The 23897-nt window shown below is 39.9% G+C and overlaps 3 protein-coding genes across 6 annotated transcripts in view; 2 read left to right on the plus strand and 1 right to left on the minus strand.

Annotated features, from left to right (window-relative positions):
• LOC119011602 (piezo-type mechanosensitive ion channel component 2) overlaps positions 1 to 8122 on the plus strand; it is an 82209-nt gene extending 74087 nt beyond the window's left edge. For all 4 annotated transcript variants that reach the window (XM_037084876.1, XM_037084878.1, XM_037084877.1 and 1 more), the window contains 9 exons: positions 4 to 162; positions 817 to 964; positions 1316 to 1504; positions 2798 to 2890; positions 3663 to 3835; positions 4091 to 4207; positions 4533 to 4612; positions 5983 to 6181; positions 6395 to 8122. In XM_037084876.1, the coding sequence (XP_036940771.1) occupies positions 4 to 162; positions 817 to 964; positions 1316 to 1504; positions 2798 to 2890; positions 3663 to 3835; positions 4091 to 4207; positions 4533 to 4612; positions 5983 to 6181; positions 6395 to 6647 (1411 nt within the window). In that variant the 3' untranslated portion in view covers positions 6648 to 8122. The remainder of the gene's footprint in view (positions 1 to 3; positions 163 to 816; positions 965 to 1315; positions 1505 to 2797; positions 2891 to 3662; positions 3836 to 4090; positions 4208 to 4532; positions 4613 to 5982; positions 6182 to 6394) is intronic.
• Positions 8123 to 8616: 494 nt separating this feature from the next.
• On the minus strand, positions 8617 to 13589 carry napgb (N-ethylmaleimide-sensitive factor attachment protein, gamma b). Its single transcript, XM_037084886.1, has 12 exons — positions 13405 to 13589; positions 13051 to 13118; positions 12886 to 12970; positions 12781 to 12798; positions 12658 to 12688; positions 12445 to 12554; positions 12201 to 12267; positions 12025 to 12095; positions 11845 to 11923; positions 11338 to 11417; positions 11083 to 11212; positions 8617 to 9820 (listed from the first exon to the last, which is right to left on the minus strand). The coding sequence occupies exons 1-12, from the start codon at positions 13458 to 13460 to the stop codon at positions 9680 to 9682; spliced, it is 936 nt and encodes a 311-aa protein (XP_036940781.1). The 5' UTR covers positions 13461 to 13589; the 3' UTR covers positions 8617 to 9679.
• Positions 13590 to 15129: 1540 nt separating this feature from the next.
• Positions 15130 to 23897, plus strand: rab12 (RAB12, member RAS oncogene family). The gene is made up of 6 exons (XM_037084887.1): positions 15130 to 15556; positions 16569 to 16629; positions 18738 to 18876; positions 19805 to 19894; positions 20322 to 20426; positions 21621 to 23897. Exons 1-6 carry the CDS (start codon positions 15331 to 15333, stop codon positions 21726 to 21728), a joined length of 729 nt encoding a protein of 242 aa, XP_036940782.1. The 5' UTR covers positions 15130 to 15330; the 3' UTR covers positions 21729 to 23897.

Raw genomic sequence — 23897 nt, forward strand, 5'->3', positions numbered from 1 at the left:
TAGGCGTTTCAGCGAGAACATAGTCGCTCAGATGTGGTACTTTGTCAAGTGCATCTACTTCGGCCTGTCAGCCTATCAGATCCGCTGTGGTTACCCCACCCGCGTATTGGGAAACTTCCTCACCAAGAGCTACAATTATGTCAACCTCTTCCTGTTCCAAGGGTGAGTTATGCTGGGAGAGTATCATTTGTTGCAGCTGGGTAAACAGGTCCAAGGCTCAGGTCACGTCGGGGATGACAACCAGCTGCTGTGGCAAGAAGGAGACAGAGAAGATCACAGCTGGAGTTATTTGTTTCAAAAATGTGATAACAGAGGACAAATACTCTGTAGCTGTACTTGAGTAGACTTCTCATGTGTCTGTACTTCGCTTGAGTATTTACTTTTTCTGACAACTTTTTACTTCATTGCGTACATTTTAACACAAACATCTGTACTTTCTCCTCCTCATGTTTTCAAAATATGATCATTACATCAGTTTTAATGCATTTGAGGGGAGTTGTTCATTTTGCGTCATTGCACGCCGCCTTCACGATATCACAAAACTGATTTCCACCTATCAGTGCACATCATACACGCCAGATTTAGCAGAGGAAACACCAGAGGGAAAAAAAAAAAACGTTATAAGACAGAAATAGACAAAGATGGAGACATTTGTAAAGTAAATTTTCCAGCTTCTCAATTGTGAAAAACTGCTACTTTTCTTGTTAACATAACACAACAATGACCAAATACGTGAGCTAAAACCATAAAATGGCTGAATAAATTAATGAATCAGATTTTTACACAGAATAACTAAGACTTGTCCGTTGTCTCTAGTTTCCGCCTGGTGCCATTCCTGACAGAGCTGCGGGCCGTGATGGACTGGGTTTGGACCGACACCTCGCTGTCTCTGTCCAGCTGGATCTGTGTGGAGGACATCTACGCTCACATCTTTATCCTCAAATGCTGGAGAGAGTCTGAGAAGGTGTCTATCATCATCCTGTCAGTTTAGTTTTCAGAACCTGTCATGCTGGAATTCATGCTGAAATTTACTTCTGTTATTTGTTGAAGTAGAAATGTGAAGATTAATCTCAGGTTTGGACTGACTTGGTGATGGCTCGGCTCTCAATCTAACTTAGATGTATTGGGTCTGTGGAGCCCTCTATTCCCAAAGGTACACCAAAATATTGTTATTCTGTGTCTCACTCTTGCGGTCTTTCCCAGGTCAGACTACAAGTTCCTCCTGTCCAAACAACAGAACAGACAGCTGTTATTTTGCCCTGTATGCCGGTCAAATAATACATCACACTGTTTTTTTTGTCTCAACCCTCTGTAGAGGTATCCCCAGCCGCGAGGCCAGAAGAAGAAGAAGGTGGTGAAGTACGGGATGGGAGGGATGATTGTAGTCCTTCTGATCTGTATCGTCTGGTTCCCGCTGCTCTTCATGTCCCTCGTTAAGTCTGTTGCCGGGGTCGTCAACCCACCGCTGGATGTTTCGTTTGAAATCACTCTGGCTGGCTTCCAGGTGTGGACATAGTTTCTGTCATTGAATCATTTGAGCCAAAACAAACTTGCCAAGAGACAAAGACCTGTCAGAAATAACAAGAGAGCAAGGAGATACTCTGCCCAAAGCCAGGTCCTTTCAGTTGCAATGAAATCCTGCCTCCTCTCGATGAAATAATGAATTGATTCATTCTAAAGTCATTATATAAATGTGTTGATTTGGCTCTTATTGATCAGTTTGTGTGATTATTAATGGTAACATCTGTAGGGAGAGTGAGGTTCTGTGAGTTTTATGGCTGCAGGGTTTAATGTTGGCGGAGATTGTTTAAAATAGTTAACACAGACATTTTAAGTGTGTACAGGCTTAACACAGGGCTGGGCAGCATCTCTGTGTTATACTGTTCTTGTGATCTGACACTGTGTATATCATCTCAGATTTTGGATATTGTTATATTATCTTGTCTTTTTCTGGTTTTAAAGGCTTAATTATAGTAAAATGATGTAATTTTATGACTTGCTCCAACACTTGGCCAAAGTTCAACCTAAGCCTTACAGATGGTGAGGAAAAAAAACTTCCCTGATTTTTATTTTTTCGTCTTGTGAGACAGGTGAAAAAAAAAAGAATTTCCCTTTTTCACAGTTTAAAAAATAACATCAAGTTATAAACTTAGAAAGGTTATCTTAGCAAAACTTTAACTCACCAGTTATACATCATAAGCACGAGAAAGAATATAATTAAAATCTGCGTTACAAAATGGATCACCAGAAAGAAAAAAAACTCTATCTTGCCCATAAGTGCTTCTGTAGTATTGCAATGTTGCATTAAAATATTGCAACATTATTTTAAAGGAGACCAATTATGCTTTATCTCTAAAGTTAAAATGGTCAATGTCTACACTAGCAGAAGCTCCCCTCTCCCACAGAAAACATTGCTCCTGACATGCCTCGCCAGTAGTGCCTGTCCCCATGGTGACTTTGTGACATCACACGACATCACAATGTCACCTATTTGCATAATTTGATTTAGCACAGCTTCTCTGTTATTGTAAGCAATGGTGGCTCAGGCGTGTGTGAGCTGACCAGTCAAAAGAGACTGGGTATGTGGGAGCAGGGCCTTAAAGAGACAGGAACTAAAACAGAGATGGGAAAAACAGTGCTGGAGCACCAGACAGTCTGAGATAACTGATGTGTTTTTGAGCATTAAACAATGTAAACCTATTCTAGTAGTAACCAAAAGTACATCTCTGAACCTGACAGTCAGCCCTACCTTGACAAGACTTTTGCTGTTTTCCCCAAACATCTCTTTTTCTCACAGCCCATCTTCACCATGAGCGCTCAGCAGAATCAACTGCAGAATGTGACAGCGGAGCAATTTCGCAAATTTATGGAGATGTATGGTAAAAACGATGTAAGTACAAGAAATACAAAGATATTATATCAGTTGTTGTGTTTGAAATGTTGAATATTGCACCGTATTCAGACAGTGTCCTTCATGTTCCTCTGACATCACGCTCAGGGTGTGAAGCTCATGTCGTCCTGCTGAGATCTGGGGTGTGACTTAAATATTTCTTCGATGTAACTCTGTAATTTTGCCTCATTAAAGGTGCTTTTGATAACATAGACCTAAACAGTACAATACAATAGTAAAATCATTCTCACTGGCAAACATTGTAAAGTTATTTTTTCAGAATCGCAATAGTTTTTTGAAGGAAACAAGATCATTTTATTACGCAATATGTTCATTTATTTTTCTTAAATGATTTGTCTACATAAAAGTGTGCGAAGTTCTATTCATTTATAAACTAACCTGAGTTTTAGCTCTGCCACCGTTCTACAGCAGCTGAAATGTACCTGCAGTTTTTGAAAGTAGGGAAACACGTCTGACTTGTTGCACTGTTATGTTAGTGAGATGGAATGCTCCACTGCACAAGTTGACGTGATTTTTTGGCACATTGCAGTTCTAAAGCAGAAATGCTCAGTCATGGCGTTGGCTGGTTATTTTGCTCATGGTATGTCTTGTATGATATAAAGAAATGACATTTGGACAGATTAACAAGGTTATAAACAATTTCTATTGGAGGAGGTTCTTTAGTATAGTTTAGACTTCTTTAAATTGCTAATTTATTAAAAATGTCTCTGTCATGTTCTGTTCCTATTATGTGGTTTTGTCCTGTGGTTAGGTAGCCCTTCAGTGGCTGGAGGGCTACACGTATGAGGACCTTTGCATCGCACAGCTGAAAGGCAGCTCCAACTCTCTGTGGACCATCAGTCCTCCCAGCAGAACAACACTGATAGATATGTTAAATAACACGGATGAGGAATTCCTCATCACTGTGTCCTGGACTGTGCAAAGGTATGCAATGAAAAAATGTTGAAGAATGTCCTTCCTTCTCATTCATTCACCACGTGTGCTTATATGTAACTATGCATCATTCAGTATTGGTGCTTATTTTAGAGAGGGAGGAGGTAATGATCTACTGTCAGTGATAATCACAAAGTATAACAGAAAAGGGAATCATTTATTTATAACTCATTGTGGTTTGTACAGTTCAATATACATTGTTGTTCACTGACCATAGATGATAACTTTTTCATGTTTTGATTTCAGAAACTTAACTCTTGGTGCCAAGTCTGAAGTAGCATCTGGAAAACTGGTGAACAGACTTGAGGACAACACAAGGATGAAACTCATCTCGCTCCTAAACGGAGATGACAACACAACAGTGTGAGTATTATCAGCTGCTTATTCACTTCTGTGCACCATGGATGAGATGCATCAGTCACAGATAAGATACTCTACTGCTCTACGATATATTAATATCTAAATATCTCTTTTTTCTAAATTGAGTGTAATCTATTTTTATTTAATAACATTACACCTCTACGCATGGGACGGTTAATGTGAGAACTGCAGTATAACAATATAAGAACCTAGAGTATGTCTTCTAACTAAATTACACCGTTTCATCTTTTCACAGTCATGGTGCAACATATTGAGAAACTCAAAAAAACTGTGTATTGCTGTAGTAACAACCTCTCTCCCTCTGCAGGATCCTACCAGAGGTCTTCCCCCGTTACATCCGAGCCCCCAGTGATTCAGAGTCCAAGACTGTTGATCTCCTTAGTGAAGGTTAACATCTTTATCCCTGTATAGATAACACTGACTGACATAATGTGTAGCTGCCACCTGATTTGGGCAAAGGAAGGGAAACTTTGGAGCCTGTTTTTAAAGAGAAAATTGTTGGTTTTATATTATGTTTTTATCGTGTTTTCAGTTTGTCTTTCTGTCCATATCATTCATGTTATTGTGGCATCTCAGGAACATCTTGAGAGAATTTCTTCAAATTTGGCACAAATGTCCCCTTGGTCTGAAGGTGGAATTGACTAGAACTTGATCAGAGGTCAGAGGTCAAAGTCCTTGTGACCTTATAAAACTTCTAAAAGGTTTGAAGGTCAGCTTTATTATGAAATCACTAATCTTGGATTTCTACCTTGAAACTGTCATGACTGAACAGATCTTCTGTGCAGTTGTAGCTTTTTTGCTTCTTTGTAGGCAACCACAAGCTCCTTGGTTTTGCTGATTTGAGCTTTTAGTGATTGTTGTTGCACCGAGCGATGAAGCTCTCTATCAGTCCTCCGTACCACACTGTAAAAAATAGTCTCCAAGTGCATACAGCAAATTATTCAGCGGCATCAAACATGTCCACACCCAGACAGCAAAATTATACCAGACACTCTCCTCTGGCCCACATGCTGCAATGTAATACATTGGTGACACTTGGGCGGTCTACTCCTGATTGCCAGATCTGAGCCACAAGCAGGCCACACCATGGCCAAATGTCTGCCAAGACAAGCGAACAGATTGGTAAGCCTTTTTTTTACAGTCCCATAATTACCAGGTATTTACCTGGTAAATTTATGGTAACACAAAAGTGTTACTAGGTAATTACCAATGGTAATAAGAAAGTGAATTCAATACCTAGTAACACATTTTTGTTACCATATATTTACTGGGTAAATAGCTAGGACTGTAGCTACCTGCTTATTACTATCAGTAATTACTATACTTTACCATATAGTTACCAGGTAAATACCCAACATTTTGTATTTTGTATTTACTTTCTTATTACCATTGGTAATTACCTAGTAACACTTTTGTGTTACCATGAATTTACCAGGTAAATACCTGGTAATTAGGGGACTGTAAAAGAAAGGCTTTAGCAACAGATTAAACGGAAACTGGCCCAAATCTGGACCAGATGCCTCCAACCAGAGTAGAAGCAACCTGCTTGTGGCTCTGATCTGGCAGTCAGTAGTGGACTGCCCAAGTGCCATCATTCCATGCAGTATTTAGGCCAGAGCAACATGACTGGTGTTGGCCACATCTCAGCCACAACAACTTTCCTATCAGGGTATTGTTCCATCTTGCTAAGACCGACTGTCATTACCTTTTAATGAGTGTGATGATTTTAATGACAGAATTTATTCTCGTTTTTGTAGGTGAAAAGAAATTGAACATCACCTTGTCCTTGTGGCAAATAGGAAAAAACGATCAGATGCAGGAATGGTGGGTCGTCAATCAGACAGAGCCTGGCCCAATAAAGAGGCCCCAAAGAAGAGAGAAAGAAGCAGGACTGGAACTCTACGTATTCAGTGACCAAGTCAGCCCCCCCAGTCTGGGCTTTCTGGCTGGATATGGGTACGTAGCGATCGTCGGTCTGTGAGTCAGTCATGAGTCAGTCATGTTTTGTTTTCTTTCTAATCATTTTTTTTTGCTTTGCAAGACAGCTCAAATTCAGTTGAAGCACCCAGTTGCCTCACAAGAGAAAAGCCTTTGTGTGCCATATACTAGGAGGAGCGCTAATAAATGAACATTATATACACTGATATCCTTTCTCTCTTACCTATGTAGGATCATGGGCCTGTATGCCTCGGTGGTTCTGGTCATCGGTAAGTTCGTGCGCGAGTTTTTCAGCGGCATTTCCCACACCATCATGTTCGAGGAGCTGCCAAACGTGGACCGCATCCTCAAGCTGTGCACCGACATCTTCCTGGTCCGAGAGACGGGGGAGTTGGACCTGGAGGAGGACATGTACTCCAAACTCATCTTCCTCTACCGCTCACCAGAGACTATGATCAAGTGGACCAGAGAGAAAACTCAGTGAAAACTCAGCGAGGGGACGTTAACCAAAGCTTTTTCTGGGAGGAGCCGCTCACTCAGAGAAAGTGGGTGGTCGCTCTGACGGTGTGAGCACATTCACCTGCTGAGCATCTGAGGACCAACTCTGTCCTTTTCAACTGAGCTCTGATGGCAGTGATAGAGTTAGCTCCACACTCAAACACTTTTCTGACTCAGAAACTGGTATTTTATACTATTTACCGATGAAAAACAACAATTGCAGTCATGTCATTATTAATAACTGAGGGCAACTTTGCTGGTGCTGTATTTATCTTGATCAGTTTGGCATCCAGTGGACAAAACAAGCAGCTGGTGTTCAGTTGGAGAAGGTGAAGTCCTTAAAAATAAAAGTGCTATCTTTAATATATTAGTAGGTTTTTAAACTCAGATTCCCAGAAGCCTCATTGCTTTTCACGCCTGCCTCTAGCATTTTCACAGTCGCAAGGTAGGCAAAGAGAAGCTCCACCTGAATGCAGCGATAATCTTTAAGGGCTTCCAACCAACAAATAAGTGCACAATAATGACCACATGAGCACAATCTCAGATTTTCTCCAACTGGAACGCTTGGATCGTGGGACTGTGCAATATTGAGCTCTCATTCCTCCAGGTATTCGAAGGATGCTGACTGAGAGAGAAGGCCTCTTCTGACAAAGAAACATGAACACAGATAATCTTTTGTTTTAGATGTCAAAGGCCACATGGGAGCCTCACAGCGCAGAAAACATGATCAGACATTTTTATGAGAAGAATTGAAACTCTTATCAACTACATATCTTTCTCAGGAAGAGCTGTTTTCACAGCTAGTCATCATATGAATTAAATGTTACAATATGTAGGCTTTGATGGATCTAAAAGAATATGAGATTGTAGAAGAGATGAAAACTATTTAAATGGCATGAAAATGAATGTGGATATTGTTCAGGTGGACTGATACTGAGTATGTTTACTGCACAGGGAAACTGTTTTGAGTCTGGATTAAGAAGGTCAGTGTAGCGCTGTGGACTGTTTAATTGCCAATCATCCATGTTTTGGAATCATCTACAGGTTGGCTTGAGTCGAGACCAGCAGAGGGCTGTTTCTGAATCAGGGTAACGTGCATTAGGTGGTTGACTCTTGCACATCCATTGTGAACCTCTCGCTGTTTTTAACATTTCACACTCACGATCACTGTGGCGCCCACAGCTGTGCATTCAAGGAAGCAACGAGCAGGCACAAGGAAAGATTCCTCACATGAAGGGCTGAAACAGGAAGCCCTTTGGTCCAAACTATGCATTAAACGACATTGTAGCATGATAGGAAAAACTTCATTATTGTCATGACTAATTTTCATTACAGTACATGTACATACAAGTTTAAGGGGAGAGGTCAGGGCAGAATGAAATGTGAAACTGTACCTGTATGTTAAGGCAGTGTGGTATGATAGAGGTCCCGAGATCTCCAAATAAAACATCTGGAAAGGTATCGATGTCTTGCGTTCAGCTGCTGTTTGCTTGTGGAAAAGGATGGCGAGTGGGCAGGCGGAGAGTCTGGGTGTTGTTTTGGTAGAAACCAGCTGCAGCTGACTGAACCTGGGACACTCTGGTTTGAAGACGACCTTCACCACAGACCAAACCTGCTGCATCAACCTGACTCTATCAACTTTACATTTTATTTGTATTTTCCTACGATGTAGTGCAATCGTAATCCATTTTACATCAGGTTCCTGTTTTTCTAACATTTTTAAAAATTCCATTTCAAGGCTCCTCAAGATAGCAGACGGTCCACATTGCTCAGCTCTGCACCAGCGTTAATAGTTTCACTAGCAGAGAGAGAACATTAGCCTCATCAAAGATAAAGAGGTCTTAGGAAGCTACACAGTCATTACCATTTGCCACAGACATCCGCAGCCGCTGTGAGTCTCACTGATGTGGAAAATTAGTCTGCTAACTTGTTTAAGAATATATACAGAGACCAAATAATGCCACACACTGGAAATGTTTATTGATGCATGTGCAAAGTTTGGAGATATGCTTTCGAGGAATATCCAAGAAGTGGGCAATAACAAAAATAAAAAAAATAAAAATGTAAACAATCCCTTTATCAGCTTTAGTCATGTGGTATCAGAATCAAATGTAATTGGCTTGTAATTTATCTCAATAGTCTCCCTCTTACAGTGTGCAGCAAGCTAAATCACAAATACACAAATTCAGCATTGAGAAGGAAATCAATGGGAACACTGAACACACCACTGCATGATCCCTTTTTTTATGTTTTAGGTTGGAAGACACAGCCATTATTATTTTTAAGTTTAAAGGTTGAAGATGATGCACACACCTCGAGGTAGAGGAACAAAACAGTCTATGATGGCTACAAGCTGTGCCATCAGGAACTGTGCTGTTCTTTAAACAAATTTTAATAACTCCAAAAAGGGCTAGTGCTGAAGACAATAGTGCCGATCATTTTTAAGCATTAATAATCACAAGTTCATAGCTTTGATTTGCCGTTGTTCCAGACATGCATTAACAAACCGATTGCATATATTGTTCCAGTAACATTTTCAACAGGCCGCAGCCACGAATACTGAATAAATTAACTCTGTACAAATAAAACACCTATACGTCGATCAACCCATTCCAGGATATTTAGAGTGTTTCTGATTTTAATATAACTATGGCAATCTGAAGACTCTACCCACGAACTATAACAGCAGAATTTACAGCTTCACAGACAAGAAATAATAGAACACTCACATACAACAAGCTTTCATACATTATTGAACATTAAAGATTTTTCATTACACTGAGGATCCACCTCGAACAAACACAAATTAAAAGGCTTCTTAAATGAACCGACTCTTCTGCAACACCACCTGTAACTGTTTTACATTAGCTTTTTTCTTAATTTTTCTTTTTTGCACAATAAAGATCAAACAGCCACACATGTGGGTTTCAGAGCTGACGGGGTCTGTCAAGGTTTTTAACTCGTACACAGAGGGGTGCAGTGGTGCAGTAGCAGATGGGTCGAGTCGGAGGCTGAAGGCTAACACAGCCCTCCCTCATAATCATCCTCCTCCTCGGCAGGAGCTGGTGCCCCGCTAGTGCCGCCTTGTGGAGCTGCTGCAGCCTTCTTCTTCTTTGCTCCTCCTCCAGGTACCCTCAGGGAAATAGCCAGCTTGGCATACTGTGAGGCAGAGAAAGAGAAAGTTCTTAATCTGCTTACAATGATTGATAGGGTCTTCCTGAACAGATATTCACCAGAAGTTAGAGGTTTTTGTTATGTTAGAGATATTTGTGTATCTCTGTTTCTGAACATGACTTTGAAATCAGATAGAACGAAGGTTTGATGTCAAAATCAACATAAAGGCCTAACTTGCCTAACCCTAAGCTACAAAAACCCACCAGAATAAAGTACATTTATCAGTATTAGTCTTCCATCTTTTTGAAAAAGAGTTTGAAAAAAGTAAATTACATTTGTCCCGGCATTAAACCAATGATCCATCGATCCTTATAAATTCAGATACACTGGTTTGACCACGACCTAGTAGCCAAAGAAGTAAAAAATGTTTATATCGAAGTCATCACCTTAAAATGTACTCACAGATTTAGCAAATCGTAAAATCTCTTATAATAGATGAACTGGATCCATTTCTCTTTCTCTAACCCCAGTTATCATTACAGCTGCTTTACCTAATGATTTGCAGGGAGCATGTCACTCCTCCTGTAATTTTAACCCTGTTCCGAGCAACAACCTTGAAAGTTAAGTTTTAGAGAGAAAGAGCAGCTGTTCTTTCTACATATTCATTCCAAGCACAGCGTGAAATTTGACTGTGTGGAAATGGAAAAGGTCAAATCTTACCTTCCTAATCTGATCTTTCAAATTATGTTAACATCAACACAGAAGCCTATTTAGAAACCAAATACAACAATAGAGAAAATTAAAGCCATCAGGAGAACAAAACCTATCAAAGCTAATCAGATGGTGTTGTCCGAAACGACAAGTTAAATTACAGAGCACAGTGAATGTTTCCCACTTCCTCCTATGAGGTTTAAATTGAACTTCAGCAGGTTTTTCTTCACCAAACTTGAATTAACTATTTCATACTAAAAAGAAAAAAAAACCTAAGCTTTCGTTCACTTTAATGAGCTCTCTAAAGCATAAAAAATAAAATATAAAATGATAAATAAAAAAATGTTTTCGCTGTTGTTTTGATGTATTATAAAACAAAAAGAAATATGCCAACACAGCTCGCTCAAAGAAGTCCAGTTCAGCAGACCATTGATAAATAACAGTCAGCACTGTCATAGCAAACAAATATGGCTTTAAATAAAATGATAAATTTTTGTGGCTGGAGGTAAACTAACAATTCAAACTGAGGCCAAAACACTGAGATACCATTGGCTAAATAAGAAATGTCTTTGTAATAATATGTCAGCAGTACTCACATCATTGTCCATGTACTTCAGCAAAGGTGAGTTGCACACGCGGTACACCTGGTCCTCGTCCTGCTCGTCGTAGCCCTGCAATAGCGTCTCCATGGCAACGCAATCTTCGCTTCCACTGTAGCCGGGCAGACTGGTGGAGAACAAGCAGCACTTCATGTGATGATCCTCAGATTAAGCGTTACACCATGAGCTAATAACGTCAAGATCAGTTTGTTGTAGCTCCAGCGGGACACAGACTACAGAAATGAAACATACCTGTAACTTTCTCTGACACACTTATCAGCTGCTACGTAGTCCCCTCTGTGGAGGTGAATCAGCACTTGAGCAGTAGTTTTCTAAAGAGGGAAAAGCACGGACCAATACGAAAAGTTAAACTGCCGATAAACAACAACATTTCAGCCTCGACTTATCGTTCTGAAGTAAACACTGATCCACCATCGGCGTTTAAATTAGGTTGCTATTAGTATGCTTTTTAGCTTGCCAGGGGGATGGAATTTTCCCAGAAAAATGAAGTACAAATAAGGCACAAAGGAAGCACATCTGCCATTGCGACACCAAAACAGGAAGTCATTGTTTTTCCCCGGAATAACTGTGGACACTATAAATAAAGAATGTGAAGAGAGAGAGTGTAGAAACAAGAGCGAACAGACAGGCATTAACTTGACGGAGTGCGACAGTGTCTGTTCCCCCATTAACATGTGTTTCTCCTTGCCACCTCGACTTGAGACGGTTCAAAAACAGCAAAACAACAAAATAACCCACCTTGAAGCACATGGGGAAGTTCTCAATTTCCTTGTACATGTTCTTCTCTTTCTGCAGAGCGACTGCTGCTTCATCCAACCTGGTTGAAAAGGCGAGAAGAGAGTGAAGTGAGGAAAGATGAGGAGCATATACGGAAGTTTAACATTTATCAGCAGAAACAAATACACAGCTTCCCTTTACCTTTTTAACCTGACCAGAAGTCTGGAGGCTTTTCCCAGCAGTTCAACTGCCTGACGTAGACGATCCTCATTCTACAGAGAGAAAAACAAGAATATACATACGGTAATTGAACAGAGATGCAGTCAACAGCATCGGTTGAATGATTCATTCAGCTCTTGATGGAAGCGAAATTTCACCTCAAACACGCCAGCTGCCTTCTGATACAGGTCCACAGCTTTCTCAAGGTTTATAGGCTCTATCAGTCTGGGAATGAAAAGAATTTGTTGTGGATTCAGGAAGAAAAGTCAGCCTTTTGTGGTCCCTGAGCTAACTTTGCAGTGCAATGTTTTCATATCTCTGTATCAATATGTGCTATGATTAACAGGTAAGAGCTGAGGAGTCAGCCTTATCTGAGGTCAAGGAGTAAGGTGGTATCTTTACTTTCCAGCGCGGTCCAGAGCCATGGCAGCAGTGTCAGGAGTCCCATTCTCCATGTACATCATACAGGCTTTCTCTATGTACTGAATGGCCTCTGGCATCTTCTTTTGCTCCTGTCGCAGAGCAAACACAAAGCAATGTCAGGACTCCACTGCAGACATATTACCTGCATCTGCCCATTGATATGCTTGATGTTTAAACAGCAGGCACGCTCACCTTCATCATCATACCAGCCTGTTCAATGGCCCTGAGGAAGAGGAGGAGAGCATGAGCAAAACAAGTGGTTTTTTTTATGTGTGCTGCTGGTTTATTACAGGGGTTATAACATATGATACTTACTTTGCAGCGTGAAAAAGCCTGGGGGAAAAGTTAAGGAAATTACAAAGCAGAGTCAAATCACAGCAGTGTCATGTCATACACCTCTGGACAGAATAGAGAGGATACGTCTTGTTCTCTGTGTGATATTCAGCTTCCTTCAGGTAAGCATCCTTTGCCTGGTCATACTGCTTGGCATTCTTGAAGCACACAGCTAAAAAACAGGACATGGACAGTTAGGAATATCTGTAAAAGCCTCATTTTTTTAAGGGGCTATACTGATTTTTAGGTTACCTGCTTTGGCGTATTCCGACGCAGCACTGTCAAAATCGGGCTTCCACTTTGTCAGACTTGTCTTTAAGCTACAAAAAAACATGATGACGAGCAAATTATACGCGGCTCAAGCTAACAGAATCAGCTACATCAGTGTGTTGACAATCACAGAGCAAGACAACACGATAGCTCGGTTATTATCTATTGAATCAACCTATAGTTAGCTGAAGATAACAACACACTGTCCATTTATGTCGCATAACCTCTGATGAAAAAAAATCAACAGTGGCCTTTACAGCTAACAAGCTAACATCAATAGTAAAACAAACTGTTTCCCGAGCAGGAATCAAACGACATTTATTTCACGTAACTCACCATTTTTCCGCTTTGGCTATGTGCTCGTGGGCTTCGTTTATCTTCTGAGCAGCCATACTGTTAATTAGGCGATGAGGTACAACGAATTTGTTGTAGATAAATAGCTGTGGACGCTGCTTCGTCGATGTTTGGATTAGCAGGAACTCCTCCTCGGGCGCTACGTCATCCAATGTCGCAGTTACGGATAACGCCGTGGACCAAAAACCCCTGCAATGCGATAAACAGGCGTCCAGTGAGGATTGAGTGGGAAGCTGAATGATTTGAGATTTTGGCTTTTATGACTCTTACTTTACCCAGTTTATTTACGCATTGTAGGTAACACCATCACAACCGACATTAATAAATGTTACATTTATAGTTAATTACACTTTAGTAAATATTTATTAAACTGTCAGGAATCATTTAACTAATTCATATATCACTTATTAAGCAATCATAAAGGTGTATAAACATCACTTGCAGCGTTAACTTCACAATATATATTGATCAATTACAATGATACAGGATTTCAGGGGTTGAAACCAATGCCAAAATTAGGGAGTAAAAAGTTCCATCTGCATTATTTTGGCTGATATTCCTATATGAGCGGAATGTATGTGCAATTTTCCCACAAATGTAGTGAGCAATCACTCGTGTGGAATGGAGGCAGGGTTTTATACAGCTTAACAAAAATATTTAAAATGGCGTCAATGCAGTAAAACAGTAGAGTTTACTGACATCATGATGATTACAAATGACCCCAAGCATATTTTTCTACATTATGTGCTGTAAAAAAAGTTATGTGTCAGCACATGTCGGACAACGTATACAATATAACTGATGAACTTTTGTAACAGGCCAAAATCAGCTGACAAATTTGTCGGGTTCTACAAAGTACAGTCTAATAAACATAATTTCACACCTTAAAGTAAGCAATTGCCTTAAAGTAAACAATTGCTTGATAAATGCTTTGTAAGGTTAATAGTTAAATAACTGCTTACTAAAGTTTAACTGGCCTTGTGTGTGGTACACAATTGGGACACCGCAGATGTGACCCTTCATCACAGGTTGACCCTTCATAAACAGTTTTTGAATTTCAGACGGAATGGGGATGGCTGAACTTAAGATCAGATATTGGTGGAAGGATGGATCTGATATATAGACATTTGAAACTATGTTAAAGATCTGTAGACTGAGAATAGGTTAAACGGTATTCTACAGAGTGAAAATATTGTAAGTAACCAGAGTTTTAAAAGGGCTGGGTAAAAGTGAAGATTTTGTGTTACAGTATTACTTTGGTAAAAATGGAAGTCACTCATATGAATACTAGTAATTGAGTAATCTTCTGTACTCAAGCATAAAAAGTATAAAGTAAAAGTAAAATGAGACAGTTTTCTACACTTACAGCCGGGCCGATTATTGGCTCCCATATTCAGGATTTTTCTGATTACTGGAGTCAGTGTTTTTTCTTTTTCATCTGACTGCTAATGGAATGGTTTGATTTGGAATGATGATGCGATATTTAAAGTAACTAGTAGCTATTGTTGTTAAATAAATGTAGTGGAGTAAAAGTACTTAGTTACATTCCATCACTGTGAGTGACGCTAAACTGATGAACAGTCATTTTAATACAGCTTACTGTTCGGGACAGCTGCTTACAGCTAATTGATTCTTAAATTACAACAAACCACAAAACTTTGATTTAGAAAAAAACATAAAATTAGAGACGCGCCGGAAGCGGAAATGAGCTGTAGTGTGGTTAATGACGTCATGACGGCTCCGGTCTCTAATGGCTGAACAACAACAACTGTCGGCGAGTGACAAACTTTCTCAAACTTCTACTGAGTCCTAACAAAGTTGGAAATAGCGCATCATTTCAACTGTGTAACAGTTCACGAGTGTTTGTTTATTTTATTTTTAACCGTAATTACAAATGTGGAATTACTGATGGATCCGAGATATGACATACCGCGGAGGGCCGCCGGTGGCGGCGGTGGCTCCGCGAACTCGTCCCCCGCTCTGGGGGCTCAGTCGCGCCGCAGGAAGATGCCTCCCAGACCCGCTGATTTTAAACTACAAATTATCATTATTGGCTCCCGCGGGGTTGGTAAAACCAGCCTCATGGAGAGATTCACCGACGACACTTTCTGCGAAGCGTGCAAGTCGACCGTAGGTGAGGACAGAAGATATGTTTTTTGTCAGCTCTGTGTTGACAGCATTTAGCAGGGCTCCGTCTACTTACTGGGAGATAGTGACTCTAACTACACAAGCTGGGCGCTATAAACACATTGTCTCCTGTCTTGGCTGTGTAATGGGACCGAACAGAGGTTGAACTACGAGCTGTAGCTAGCTTACTTGAGCTAACGGTAACAACAACACTAGCTAACGAAACTTGTCCTAGCTATGAGACAAACACACGTCTGAGCCTTGGAGTAGTGTTTTGGGTGGTTGTTGCATTTGTTTAGGCTGTTTGATAAATCCTAGCAGGGATTTTAGAGGTCAACGCAGTAAGTAACAGACTTTGGAACCTATTATTTGAATAGCATGGGTCTGCAACAATAAACTTGAGACATGCATGTTTCTAGCTATGTGTCTTTATAAAAACACATAACCTATACAACACATAATTATTTAAACTCATTGACAACAGGTATTTAATTTAAGATGGCACCTTGTGAGAAATTGCTGTGCCATGACTATAGATGTCTGCATCTTTAAATACAGGACAGGCAAGACATGATAGAATTGGATAAACAGTCCTGTGACCAACACAACAGTCAGCCATCATGTCCAATCCCAAAATAGTCACACACAAGCAGCTGATATGGCAGAGCTCCATTTTGCGCCCTGTCGTCCCTGTGACACAACGCGTCACTAATATTTTGTTCCTTTCATCACAGAGATCATGGAGGAGACAGTTTGTCACTCTTGTCTGGTTGAAAATGTTTTCTGATCTCACTCACAGTTTGTTTTTCACAGCAGACCGCTGTGATTGTGCTCAGCTCTCTAAAGCACCACGCATTTTTAAAAGGCCTTGTTTTGCATCTATTATGCAAAGAAAGTTCTGGTTAAATTAAACAGCATAACCCCTTCAATACAAAGAAACTGAATATTTTTAATGCAGTTTTTTATTGAGATACTGGTTCTTGTACATGTTGACATTTGTGTTTGTGATTCTGTCACAGGAGTTGACTTCAAAATCAAGACAGTGGAGCTGAGAGGGAAGAAGATCAGACTTCAGATATGGTGAGTAAGTGGGCAGAAGTCTCCAGTTCCTTTATTCCCCTGCATGGTGCATTTCCTGTGTGTGCCCTATCACCCTGCAGGCTGCTCTGACATTAGCTACTGCTGGCTCGCTGGGTGCTTGGTAATGGTTAATGCATGTGCAAATACGATTTCCTGGAAAGTCCGCCATTGTATGTTTTGGATTGCCAAAACATTTTTTGTCAACCATTAACATTAAAAACCTGTGTCTCAGTGGGAATATCATTCTTAACTTCGTATAGAGCAGCACATGATCATACTGGCCATGTGCCCTCCTGAAGAAGCTCCTTGCTGGCTGTTATAAGATAAATGGCGAGTCAGCCTCGCCATATATGTATGTGTACACCTAAATTAGAATATTTACTGGAAACTACACTACACACTACAAACAAGCCTATGTTTCAAAGTGATTTATTTTTGCATCTTCCTGTCTGAATTAATCAGACACACCTGCACAATTTGGGCTTGTCTTAAAGTACCTAAAAGTAGTAGTATTTGTCTTGCTTTAATACTAACAACAAGGTAAACTAACTGGAATAAATCCACCTGTCACAATACTTGAGATTCTTGCAAATGTTGGTCAGCTGTCAATTGTGTAGCGACTGGAGACATATAATGTTACTGTAGCTCGATTGTCAGACTGAAATGCCTTTTTGTTTCACTTCATTATTCTAATATATTATTTGGATTACAAAAGTCAGAAATGTCAGCCCTGATCCAGAGCTCTTCAAGCCGGTGTTATTTCTCAAACAGTCCTCCAGTTACAGAGAGGACGTATTTCAGTAGCTTGATTCTATTATGCCCCTGCTTGTGTCTTGTGACTGTCACTAGGCCCTAATTACGTTATGAGAACATCTGGTATTTTTGTCCAACGATTAAAGAAATGAGTAACGCACCACTAATTACATTGCGGAAACTTTCTTTTGAGTACGACTGCGTTTTTTTGTGTGTGATGATGCTTGGCTTAAATGTGGGACTCCAGTGCTTATTTCATTACCTGTCCATTTTACTAACAACGCCTCCACCCTCCCACCTCCACACCACATCTGCCCTCCAACCCGTCTCATTTTGTCCCCGTTCCTCTACCTGTCCTCGACCTGCCCTTTCGGGGTGACCGTCCTCTCTGTGTCTCATCTCACATGTTGAACCGCTCACATCAAGCTCCATCATTGCCACGCCCGGCCTTACCTAACCCTGCCGCTGTGCTGCTGTGTCTCTGTCCGCTCTTCTGCTCATAAGCCTGACTGTGACTCACATGGGGAACAGGGAGAGACTAGCTGGCTGAAGGTACAGTAACACATGTCACTGTGAGTGGACCCCAAACCACTGTTAACCCACATTTGGATTTATCAGCTGAATCATAACATAGCCTAAAATGAATGAATCCACTCATCCATTTAGAAATGTGCACCTTTACATTATTACAATGAAGCATTAATTTCCTCAATGCTCATGCAACAAATATGAGTGTTTTTTTTATCCCTGTCTGTGATAAAATCTTGTGTTGTCCCATTCCTAATTACAACATGTTTTCCTATGTTGTCTTTAGCTATCTGTTAATACAGCATGTATTATGTACTACAGATATATTATTAAATGCCTGTATCAGCTTATATCTACATTATATTTGTAGATATTTATTGTTGTATAAAGCTTTTTTTAAATGCTTATAAATGCTATATATATGGGGGTAAAGTTGAGTTACCAATCCTTTTATATCTGTTCCTTATCTTAAAATCTTTATTTGTTATATCTACTGTAGATACTAGAGTAAAATGTGGATATTAGATTTAGCCCACACAGTGCTTTAAAATGTACGATGTACATACTAACTAAAGAAATGTGAAATTCTTGAATGTTTGTTATTGATAATTACACTGAATCCATTAAAACTGATTCTTCCTCCCTCTTTTGTTGATTAATCTTAGTTTTTCCTTTTAAATATTATTCTATTAGTCATATTCTTAGTTAATGAATGAACTGTGCCTTCAAATCAGCCAATCAGCTGTTAGGTATTCCAAAGGGTCTCTGTGACCCTGTGCTGACTGTGCAGAGTTTTAATTACTTTGGGTTTCATTAATTTTATCCAGGGACACTGCTGGCCAGGAGAGGTTCAACAGCATCACATCAGCCTACTACAGAAGTGCCAAGGGAATAGTGCTAGTGTATGACATTACAAAGCAGGAGACATTTGAAGACCTGCCCAAGTGGATGAAAATGATAGACAAGGTAAAAGAACTCTCACACTGCTGGAACTATAAATTAGTTTTTGTCTCACGGATGAAATGACTTTTCTGTGTTGTCCTTGTGTTGTCCTGCCATTATTACATGCCAGGCATGTCAAAAAGTGTGTTATAAATCCACTGTTTTTCTTGTTGGGTGACAAAACAATTCGTTAGTTTCTGCCATGAATCTTGCAGCTTTACATCCCCTGATATTCATCTTTTACTTGTACCTTTGACTTTACTCATTGGCTCTGGCAGCAGTTACATGAGAGAGGTAGAGGTTTATTAAGGCTTTCTTTTGCTTTTTGCTTAGCCTGACAGATACTGGATTTTAGAGTTTAAAAACTCTAAAATGGTTTGTCAGCTGAAATTAATTTTCATTGTGCCGCCCTTACATTTTCTTTTTAAATAGTATCAACCAAGAAGTGTAAGAGAAAAACAGCAGAATTTATAGTCTCCAGTAGCTTGACTCATATTGTATGATGTTTTATTTGATAACTGATAACTGATAACTCCACACACTGCATCAGCCATTAAAAAATGTTTTAATTAAAATGTAATATTATATATACCCCATCCTAGCAGAACAACTCGATCAAACAGTGAAAGAAATTTGAAACTCACAGTCCTGTTATAGTCACAGCATTCTCACTGCAGCTTTACAGAACAAAGTGAGCATTTTTTTGTAACGTTGCTAAATCATACTGTGTAAAATAGTCCACAACCCAGAACTGTTTTTTTCTTTTTCTAGAGTAACAACCTCACTATCCAATTTTTATTAAGTATCCCTTTAATTGCTATACTGATGAACAAGTTGTCTTTGCGGCAGTGTGCTGAACAGATTTCATTACAATAATCTGCTTTGACTTTTATTAAAAGGGAGGCTGATGATGTCCTGACCTTTTTCCTGTCTGCTTTCTGTTTTGTGTCAGTACGCCTCAGAGGAAGCAGAGCTCCTCCTGGTCGGGAACAAGCTGGACTGTGAGACTGATCGTATCATCTCCAGACAGCAGGGGGAGAGAGTATGTTCAACACGCAAATGCTCCCATTTAACTTTAACATTACTAAACCACATGTTAAGTTCCTATGAATCAGAGCAGATCAGACTGTCTACAAGAAAATGGATAAATGTAAAATCTATTGATGTGTGAGAAGAACATGTTGACAGAAAAAAAAAAAAAACTGTGAAAAATGCAGAATTTAGAATTGATGGATACTTTCAGCGTGTCAGTAGATTGTCCTCAAACATGGACTCTGTGTACTTCTGAGACACATTAATGTCCTCCCCCAGACATGTGTGTAACCAGCATGTGTGTCCAAAAAACTGCATTAAATCTAGAGGAGAGATTTTTTCATAAAGTTTCCAATGTTGTACAGCTGAATTTCTGCTCCCATGTTGTGATTCAGTTCTTTGCACATTGAGCTCATTTTGCTCTGTTTGTGTTACAGTTTGCCTCTCGAATAAGTGGAATGCGCTTCTGCGAAGCTAGTGCCAAGGATAATTTCAATGTTGACGAGATCTTCCTGAAGCTTGTGGATGACATCCTTAGCAAGGTTGGTGCGTTAGCAGTAGAGCCTCACCGCAACTCTTTGTTTATAGGTTGATAGTGACAAATATTTGAAAATGAAAAAAAAATCTGATTAGGATACAAGTTGATTTTGTTTTTGACATAAAACATAACACGGACTGACATTTCTGTAAGGATTTCTTAGATTTGATCGTTAAAGAATTGTGATCAAGGTATGTCCTGAGCAGGATATTTTGCAGAAATTTAAAACTGATAGAATTTATTTGAAATCGAATAGATACAAAGACTTGGAAGTGCCTGCTTTTTTTAAATTTAACCCTTATATAACCAGGACAGAAGTCTCATTGAGATTAAAATCTCTTTTTCAAGAGAGTCCAGGCAAAGCCATGCAGCAGCACAGTTACATGGTTGAAAACTGATAAACAACATAATTAAAGTAAAGCACAGACTAATTATGTAAAGGAGACACTGTTTCTAAATTGCTGCAAACATATCTTTCTTGTCACTCATCTGCCAATATTTGTGGTTATGATGGTTTAAACTTGAAAAGTTGACATCAGCTGAGAATACTGGCTGAGTGGTTTATTGATTGCTCTCTTGTGACCAGTGCTGTTGCCTTTCTTTTAATGGGGATTTGGTCATTTCAATGTCAGGGCTCCCCTTGTCATGTGCAAAAGAAGCTCCACCTGACACTATGTTGCAGGCTGTAGAGTGATCCATGAAGATTGTGATTGGTGTAGAGAATCAACAACCCAGAGAGATATTCCACCTGTGCTAGAATGAGAATGTGTGCCGCCAGACCTTTGCTTCAGCGCTGACACAGTGCTGTAGAGATAGGTCTGGCTAATGGAGGGTTAGAATTTTGTCTGCGGTGGTGCAACCAGACCAAATTCAGCTAGTACAGTTTCCTTGCATAGTGCATGTTCCTCTGAATGACACGTTGGTACAGTACTGACTTAACTGTCTTGTGTTCATCTGCCTGAATTATTTACTTTGTTTGAAACCCCTTTTTAAATCTGTCTTCTTCTGCTCTTCTTTCCTTTAAGAATTGTATCTTTATGTTTCTTTTCAAAGCCTTTGTCTTTTACATAAACCTTTCACAGTTATCTTCCATTATTTAGCCGTTGCACTCAATAAGTCACTGTGTATATAGTCTCAAACAGACTGCCTAAAAATGAGATGGCGTCCTCTGACTTGTCCTTCGATCCTGATCCAACAGATGCCTCTGGAGGTTCCCAACAAGGAGCTTTCCAACAGCGTCCTGTCTCTGCAGCCTGAACCGGAAGTGCCTCCGGAGTTGCCGCCTCCCCGCATGCGCTGTTGCTGAGAGTTGGAGTGGTCCCCCATCCCACGCACACGCACACGCACACACACACGCGCTCACACACACAAACACACAAACACACTCACTCTCACACACTTGGCTCTCACGTGCAGAGTGCCAACTTTACCACCAGGTGGCAGCAAACAGCAGCAGTTTGAAGCTAATGACTGCTGATTTAAGACGCATGGACTCTCTTAACAACCAGTATTATCTTCCCCCTGATTCGCAAACCCTACACTAGAATATGTATCGCAGCAACACTTCGGCCTGGTGAATCGCCCACTTCCTACCACCCTTCTGTCTACACTCGACCCCAGACTACCTCAATCCTCGGACCGTATGGCTAGCTGTGCCCCGCAGGTGCCTTCGAGGTAGAGAGCCCTCTGATTGCAGTTGCACATTTATATTGGAGGGGGATTATCGAGGGGCTTGTTCTCTTCCTTTTAGTCCTCACACATACTGTACACTAAGTTTGATACTGTTTTGAGTTTCTCCAACAATCTCTGCATCATCTAGCTTCCAGAAAAGGGATAACAATATCTCACATCTCTATAGTTTGATTCAAAACTCCTGGTGTTGGTACAGTTGTTTTATATTCTACTAAATAGGTATTATTATCAAGCGACAAGTTGACTTGAGGTAAAACAAAAGCACATAATGTAAATAAGGTGTGTTGCTGTAACGACTGGACAAGGTGCAGATTTCTGTAGCCAGCAGGAGGTGGTTGCGTGGTGGTGATCATATCAGTTTGTATTCCTTCGCCTTAATGTGTAGTGGCTGGAACGGCTCATTTCACTTGTGTATAAATTGTAACGTTTTGCACTACAATCCATCGTATCTAGTAAAGCTGACAAGCGGAAAAAGAAACTTGTAGTTTTTTAGCTCTAGTGAAGATCGATGTTGCCTCCTCGGTAGTGGCCGCTCTGAAATCTTCCACACCCTGATGAAGAAATGCAAGGAGAGATGGGTAATGTAGTCTTTGCGGGATTTCACAGGGGCATTCACCATGTGTGTTTCTGGCTTTTTAGAGGAAATACTGTCATTAAATAGCTAGTTCACACACCCCCACACACATGGTTTTAGCCTTTGTTTTGGTTTTGTTACTAATATTGCAAAGTGTTTTGTTTTTTAATGTTTTTCCTTCGAATTCAGATACAACTTCAAGAAGAATGTTTGACTTTCTCTCGTTGGGGGACAAGTGCAGGAAGGTTTGTTTTTGTATTTGAATGACTCAGGAAACCTTGATCGGCTCATTTTGACAGGCTTTTATTGCAGACTTGATTTGTTTTAGGGTTTCAAAACTAAAAGAACTTCTTCATAAAGATGCTAGAGGAGGGGAGCTGTTCTGAATTTATAATTTGGCCGTTTGATATCCCATCGCTTGTACATTAAAAACAAATTAGGCTGTGCATGTGAAGCCCTCCTGTATTTATAGACATTAACAGTCATTTGATTCTTCTGTCTTTTTTGTTACATTAATGCAATATAAGCAGATGTAGCACTGTGAGTGTCTCTGTTTTGTTTTTTCATGTTGAAGCAAAAGTCTGACGGTGAAGAAGGACGAGCCCGTTCAAGGACCTGATTTTAAATGACTCAAACTGACCCGCTATTGGTTATTTTGTTTTTTGTTGACGTTTTTTGTTGACGTTTTATGTTACCGTCAAGCTTTTTGTGGACTTGAAATAGCACAATATGTATTCTAACAAGTGAATAGTTTCATACCAAATTAATACAGCTGAAAATAAAAGATCTTTGCGAACAAAACATCACAGACATAGAAGCACATCACGCAATAAGATTCCAATTAAGATCAACCAGCAGGCGACAGGTGTGTCCCTTGTGCGTTGATATTGTTTTCTTTGGCATCAAACTTTTCATTTGTCCCCCGCTGCCTTTTTTTTTTTTTTTTTTAGCATTTGGCACTAACCCTGAGGTCTTTGTTTTAATAGCCAAGCCTTATACTACTCTGTTTTAAATATACATTTAAAAACGATAAATGCTTTTATTTGAAATGTGTATCCTTTAAGATGGAAGACTGTACTTTGTATTAAACCTGTTACTATAAGTCTTTGAAAAGTTTTGGCATGTTTAAAGCAAATTTGTGGTATTTATAACTTGTGGCATTCTTGAACTAATGAAATGCAATTAAAGATATCTATATTTATTACCAGA

The sequence above is a fragment of the Acanthopagrus latus genome, chromosome 21 (genome assembly GCF_904848185.1).
Source record: "Acanthopagrus latus isolate v.2019 chromosome 21, fAcaLat1.1, whole genome shotgun sequence".
Lineage (NCBI taxonomy): Eukaryota > Metazoa > Chordata > Actinopteri > Spariformes > Sparidae > Acanthopagrus > Acanthopagrus latus.